The sequence below is a fragment of the Chanos chanos genome, chromosome 7, assembly GCF_902362185.1.
Source record: "Chanos chanos chromosome 7, fChaCha1.1, whole genome shotgun sequence".
NCBI lineage: Eukaryota > Metazoa > Chordata > Actinopteri > Gonorynchiformes > Chanidae > Chanos > Chanos chanos.
In genome coordinates, this window is record NC_044501.1 from 31,284,877 (window position 1) to 31,292,197 (window position 7,321).

Here is a 7,321-nt window from a genome sequence, read left to right on the forward strand (position 1 = left end):
TGTGTAGGGTTGTTCATTAAAGACTGTGATTTTACAGTTCTTATATATATGTAAAGTGAAGTTGTCTCTTGGCCATTGTCAAATTGTGTGTGTGTGTGTGTGTGTGTGTGTGTGTGTGTGTGCACATAGAGCTGGTATGGCCAGTGCCTGCAAGTCTGTGTGTCCCCGTAAATCAGCCTTCATTGGGAGGGCTGGACAAAAGACCCTGATTTACAGTGGGGAGGAAATGACCGTTATGCCTATCAAAGCTATCAGCATGCAGGACACCCCACAGATAATGGCACAGGTTCCTTCCACCACTGGCTTTTGGGCATTTTTCAGCAGCTCTCTTATACTATCAGCCATTACTTGCTGTCCTGTTACCTCCGCAAGATGATTTAGCACTGACGGATAATGACAAACATATTGTCACCAATTAGCTTCCTTATCTGACATAACCTGTACACTCGAGAGGTGCAATTTTATCAGCTTATCAGAAGAAGAGAAAAAGGACTAGTAAATGGTGAATTTGATTGTGTAGATGTTGCTAACCATGAGTCCATGAGTTATGGATATATGATTAAAACAAATTGTGTGAATACTTCAGGGTCTGTGGTACAGCGTGACTGTAACAGCATCATGTCATTTTTCTATTGTTTAAAACAAGTAGAACATTCAACAACAATAGAACATTCCTACATTCTTACTTCCACGCATAAAATTTTAACAAAAAATCAGTGAACTTTTGCTGCTGCTGCTGCTGCAAGAAAAAAAAAAAAGATGGTTTGTATGACAGATGTGTATATCTTCCATGCAATGTTTGGATTTTATGGTATTTTAGTCCCTTGTGTTTTTTTTTTTTTCTTGTCGTCTTTTTTTTTTTTTTTTTTCCATTTGGCTTTTTGCGCAAGCTGAAAAAACTTGTTTATGTGTTATTTTCCCATCTTACCCTCTTACCCTCACCCTCCCCCAACGCCCCCCCCCCTTTTTTTTTTCTTTCTTCCTCTCTTTCAGTCGGAACAACCCAGCCCTGCCAGTTCGAGCTCTAGCTCAAGTTCAGGATTTGGACCCACTCACAAACGTCAAGGTAATTCCAACCGAGCCAACATCCTGTTGCTTCTGGCTGCCTTTAAGGGACCCTCTCCCTGGTTTGGCCTAAATACTGAATATGGGTTAGTGTGTCAGACGTTCTGTGGAACTGAACAAAATTTGTTTTCAGAAACGGCACCGGCGAGGAACAGATAAAAACACTCTCTTTTTTTTTTTTTTTTTTTTTTTTTTGGCTCTTTGGTCCTCAGGCAAAAAGAAAAAAAAAATCGGTGTTTACGTGATGGTACAATAGCTTTGTAGATAATAGCTGAAATACAGTTTCTGTCCGCTTGTGAGTGAATGGAGATGCGCTTAAAGCCCTCTGAAAAGCACCATTCATTTTTTTTCCATCCGCTGTTACCAATAGCTTTGGTTTCATGTCCTCTATAGCATGGCGGAGTTGCGGACTATGTCCGATCAAGAAAACGTAGAAAGTGGATGATGGCGTTAAGAGAAAACGGACGAGGTCCGATCAGATCGAGGTTCTTCATTTTCAAACCCCATTTGTGTTTGTGTTTGATGGATTAGAATGGCAGACCTAACCCGCAGAAAGGGTATTTCTGTTTCTGCAAGAGCTCTTGTGGGTAACCATGGATACCAGTGTTTACCAACCCATGTCTAACAATCAACACTGAACTGTGTGCGTAATTGGCCGCTGAGGCTTCGAATATTGAGAACAGCATGATACCGGGATCCGCGCATCTTTGATAGCTGTGTCTCTCTGGGTCATTTCAATAGTCATGTTACTGTGTATTAACAGTGTACTTGATGGACAAACTGCATGACTGTATCTTGAATTAATTGAGTGAATAATGTAATGTATCTATATACGTGTGTGTGTGTGTGTGTGTGTGTGTGTGTGTCAGTTACCAGGATGACTTTAAGACAAAGACTTATTTATTTACAGTGTGTGCTGTATGATGTAATATCCACTGCTTACATTTTGGCTTAAATTTGATTGTTTTAAATTTGAGTATATTTGAGATGCACTAGACCAGTGAGTTGGCTTTGACCTGAAATTTCTCTTGAACAGTGTTTTTTCCAAAACCTCTCCACAATTTTCCCCAGCCATTTAACGTATTCGCCTCTTTCCCCAAAACTAGCCCCTCCGGTTCTGCTACTCAAGGGCTTGTTGTCAATATAAACCATGTGTGCTGGAACTTGAATAGAGCAAAGATGTGAAATGTCTGGGGGTACTTGAGATTTTGGGAAACAGTGCAGTAGAGCAATTAAGACTTTTCCCGTGTGTATTTGATGCCGCGTGCGTGTGTGTGTGAGAGTGTGTGAGTGACTCATTCAGTCTCGGTCATTTGTTTTTTGACCCCTGCCATGTTTTTATACATATCCAGTGCTGGGACCTCTACACTCAATAATCCAAGACTTGCACTCAGATGATAACGAAGAGGAGTCTGAGGAGGAAGATGACAATGACTTAGACTCAGACCTAGAGAGACCCATTCACACACACCTGACGCACCGCCACCGCAGGTAGACCCCGCCCGCCTGCCTGGTCTTCACCCGTCTAAGTCTCGCTCCATGGAAAGAAAAAAAAAAAAAAGAAAACTACAGTCTCCAGATTTGTTTCCTTTGTTTGTTTGTTTGTTTCTGCTGGTTCTGCTGGTTGTCTTTTGACAAAGTGACATGATAGTCTTGCAAGAATTTCCGTCAGATGAGCATCTTTCAAAAAATATCATATAATAACATGTAATCGTATATTGTAATAACATATAGAATAATATACCATATCTGCCTGGTTAAAGGAATGTATGTATTACGATTGAATTAATAATTGAGATTATTAATGGAATAATGTCTATGGCAAAAATAGGCACTTTCAGTGCTGCCATAGGATCTTCTGAATCAAAATGCATTACATTTCTTGAAATAAAACACAAAAGGAATCTCTAGGAAATCTTTCATGAAATCTTGGGAAAAGTATAAAAACTTTCTGTGTATAGTTTTGTCAAGTATTATCTTTCTGTGTTAGACTTATTTTCCTCTTATGTTCGTAATGACTAAGCAAATCAAGCTGTAACTCTTTAATCCTGCAAAACAAACCACATAAGAGTACATTTGATAGTTTAGATCATTTAAGCTTAGCCTCTGAGAATTTATGTCATATTATTATTGCAGCGCGAGAAAACATGATTTAAAGAGAACAAAATAAAATGTCAGTCCTGCTACAGTCACATAAAAGAAAACAGCAAGGCTCACTGATTGGTTAACAAGTATCACATGTTTGTAGGGTGAGTTTGAGTGACGGCAGTGACAGTGAAAATAGCTCCGCCTCCTCGCCGCTTCCTAGAACTGATCCATCACCTCTACTAAAGACCAGCAATAACCAGGTAAGTAGGCTTATGTCTGAAGTGTCCTATTTTGTGTCTCTGCCTATATATATATATAATATACATAGTTGTTTTTTTTTTTAAATTATCATCAATATGTACGACATGGGTGGCTTGCCATAGCGAAAGTAAAGCTTGAAATCTTTATAAAAATGGGGTTTTTTTCCAGATTATTCATTCTAAACGGATTTAGGGTTAAGGACACACAGCATGAGAATGTTTTGTTTACCATTCGTTCATTCACATCACACAATTGAACACAGCTGTTTGTCATAAGCAATTACATCTTCAGCCGCGGTTTCCAATGATTCTCGTTGTCTTAGAGGAGATTTAGAGAAATATCCTGCCCGTATTTTCCTCATCTGTCATATTCCTTGAAATAACTACCGCCGTGAATGCCGGATTGTTTTCTATTGCCTCTCTTTAAGTGGCCTGAGAGACTGTGTACCAACTAACTGTGGTAATGCATAATGCTGATGGTTCTTCAGTGACAATAAGCATCTGCTTCTGCAATCGTATTGAGATATAAAAATATATATATATATATATATATATGTAATTTAGAAAAAGACATGAAATGGCCCACCAACCTGACATAAAATACGTCACTTCAGCGGTCGCACTGGAATAATGGAAAATATTTTGATTTCTTGCAGATATTAGAAGTGAAGAGCCCCATTAAACAGACGAAGCAGGACAAAAATAAAACTATCGATTGCGACAAGGTAGGCCTTTGAGTTTCCAGTAGGGTTCTTTCCCGTGGAATTAGACTAGTTAGGACTGTAATTGGTGTTCCCAAGGGTCTGAGTGGCTGTGTCATGTTTTGTTGTGTTGTGTTGTAGGCATATCTGGATGAGCTGGTGGAACTCCATAGAAGACTCATGACTCTGAGAGAAAGACATATACTGCAGCAGGTAGGTCGACTTGTGTTTTTTTTTTTGTGTGTGTGTGTGTGTGTGTGTGTGTGTGTGTGTGCGTTGGTGTATATGTGCGTGAGAGAGAGCATAAGTGAGAAATGGTGTGTTGATAAATTGTCAAAATAATGAACCAATCAGGAGGCAGATCCTTCCACAGAGGAAGGGGTTGATGGCTAAAGGTGAAATTCTCCTGAACACAAGTATTGCTGTCTCAGAAAAGACTCATTTTAACTACCTGATCAAGAGTGCTCGAAATCTGATCTCAAACGGAGGGTGGGGGCAGTGGACGGGGGGGGGGGGGGGGGGGGGGGGGGTTGTAAGTGCAGGCGTCATAGATCACTGAGCACTTTACCTGAGGACTAAAAGAGACCTGCAAAGTTCAAAGCTATTAGTCACAGCGTTACAAAGTCAACAGCTATCTGAGTGTAATAAATTATACCTGCAACAGTAGACTTTTGTGTCCACGAAAGTCCATGCAAAAGCAATGCTTTGTGGCATATAATTCTTTTGATTATGTTCTTTTCAGCCTGATTTGTTCTGACAAGACTGAAGGAGGATATTTAACATGTTCCAAGTATAGTTTTGCCCTGCTTATGAATTGTTTGGCTTTTAGCAACACTGGAAGCCTTCCCAAATGACGTCCAAGCGGCACAAACGTACAGAGTAATCAAGCTAATCCTCCCTGCTTTAGCCCAGTGTTTCACATCCTCGACCACAAACATGGCAATGATTAACCCACATTGCCTCCCCTGTCTTTTTTTTTTTTTTTTTTTTTTTTTTAAACCACAAATTTTGAAAATGAACTTGTATCATTTGGCAGGACTGTCATATAGCCTGTTTTCCACTCTTTAAACCAGCGCTAAAAATTTGCCACACACCAATTTTTAGCGCTAGTTATCTCCCGAGGAGATTTGTTTTTGGCATTAACAACAAAAAAGAAAGAGAGCGAGAGAGAAAAAAAGGGGGGGAAAAAAAAGGAGGACATCCCGTTGTTTTTATCCTGTTCACGCTGACACTGATGCTATTGGAGCATCCCGCTCAGGTTACTTTAGATAGTGCTAGTACGTTTTTACTAGCATCTGAGTTCTATCTCTGATGTCATAACAGGCCCCTGGGTCTCCCTAGCGTTCCTGGCCGCGTTTCAGGAGTAGGGAGAAATGTTTTCCACATGGAGGTCTGGCTTTGTAGTGTGAAAGAGTTCAGGTTGGGTCCTATTACTGTGGAGCTTCATCAACACAGGCACTCCTGAGTCCTTTGGCCCCCCCCACCCCAACACATACTACACCCCAACCCCTCCCCCAGTAATCACCATTGCGACTCCTCTCAGAACTGGCGAGGGGGGGCAAACCTGGGACCAATAAGGGACCGGGTCTGGAACAGTATCTCTCCCATTACAGTCGGATACATGGCACCGTTCTGGGGGGTTCCGGGCTCTTAAATGGAGCCTCGTTTGAGGGAGAGAAAAGAAAAACAGGGTTGAAGAAGAAGAAAAAAAAAAAAAAAGCCCATCACCAGCCACCCACTGCTCCAAGACGATTCTCTCAAATTTGTTTTCAATTAGGTAGTCTGTAACACAGACTTGGGTATAGATGGATTTGTTGATTAAATGCAGGTGGGCATCTCTGTTCTAAAGAAAATATTAAATTGTCATGTTGCAAGTATATAATGCTGCTCTCATAGGAGAAAGTCATGTCATCTAAGCATAGAGTCTGTTTATCATCTTAGAATGTATTCCCCCCTCAGACATATCCAGTCTTTCAGATTAACTTATGTCCATTCCACTTGTATGACGTGTTTTTATCTGTTTTTGCGCTCTCGCTTTCTCTCTCTCTCTCTCTCTCTCTCTCTCTCTTTCTCCCTCTCTCTCTCGCTCTTACAGATCGTAAACCTCATTGAAGAAACTGGACATTTTCACATCACAAACACAACCTTTGACTTTGACCTCTGCTCCTTGGACAAAACCACAGTTCGCAAGCTGCAGAGCTACCTTGAAACATCCGGAACATCTTGAAGAAAACCGAGCAGCTGGCTGCTGCGAGGAAGAATGTCAGACCATGTTCTTCCTCCTTTTTTTTTTTCTTTTTTTTTTTTTTTTTTTTTTTGTTGCTCTTGAATTCAGTGTTGTGCAGTGACAATAGTGGCTGGCCTGTTCCATCCAGAGGTTACTGAGCCCTGTCCTTCTCTGCCATACAACTCAGAGACAAAGAGTGAAGCTGCACTAACAACATGGAGATCATTCCTGTCGACCAGGAGCTCACCCAGAAAGCCTTGAAAACTTCGCTATGAATTTAAAAAAAAAAAAAAAAAAAAGTGGGAAAAACATAGTCCTTTGCTCTTAATGAATGTGCATATTGTTACCATGTATGTGTGTGTTTGGTTCTGCTCTTAGTGATGAACGCATGTTTCAACACTGCCTTATCACATTGTCTATTTATTGAGTTTTTTCAGATGTGTGTGTAAGAGCAAACGATATTAAACTCATTCAAGCACTCATTCCTCTCAGTTGGGTCAGAATAACGGAATGGCTTTCTCTGGTATATCGTGAATTTTGTAGAAGAGCCTGAAAATCTGAATGAGAATAAAAGAAACGAAGAGGTCACATCATTCGGAAATATTTCACAATCATGGAGGTACTATACAAAAACGAAGAAAGGGTTGGACTCAAATGTTTAGAGTTGTTGAATAATTGGAAAAAAAAATTCACTGGCAAAATTTCAAAGACAAACTGCAGATGATTGTAACATTCTGTCTCTTGTAATGTCAGACTGATAAATATTCTAAAATTGGCACTACCCTATGGGGATTAGTCAAGGCTTGTGTTTAAAAAAATACATTTTGTTGGCCAAATATGTTCTTAAAGAGACTAAGATCAAGTAGAAAGTTGTTGTGTTGTCAAAGCTGATTGTTATTTATTTTGCTGGGATTTCAACTCCTGAGCAGAAGTTCTTCAAACCAAGGGGAACTACTCAAGTGTCTACTAAAACTCCATTT

At 40.2% G+C, this 7,321-nt stretch overlaps 1 protein-coding gene across 1 annotated transcript in view; it reads left to right on the forward strand.

Annotated features, from left to right (window-relative positions):
- mllt3 (MLLT3 super elongation complex subunit) overlaps positions 1–6,341 on the forward strand; it is a 43,285-nt gene extending 36,944 nt beyond the window's left edge. The window contains exons 8-13 of the mRNA XM_030780812.1: positions 994–1,066; positions 2,418–2,556; positions 3,314–3,413; positions 4,070–4,138; positions 4,256–4,327; positions 6,210–6,341. Of these exons, the coding sequence (XP_030636672.1) occupies positions 994–1,066; positions 2,418–2,556; positions 3,314–3,413; positions 4,070–4,138; positions 4,256–4,327; positions 6,210–6,341 (585 nt within the window). The remainder of the gene's footprint in view (positions 1–993; positions 1,067–2,417; positions 2,557–3,313; positions 3,414–4,069; positions 4,139–4,255; positions 4,328–6,209) is intronic.
- Positions 6,342–7,321: the final 980 nt, after the last annotated feature.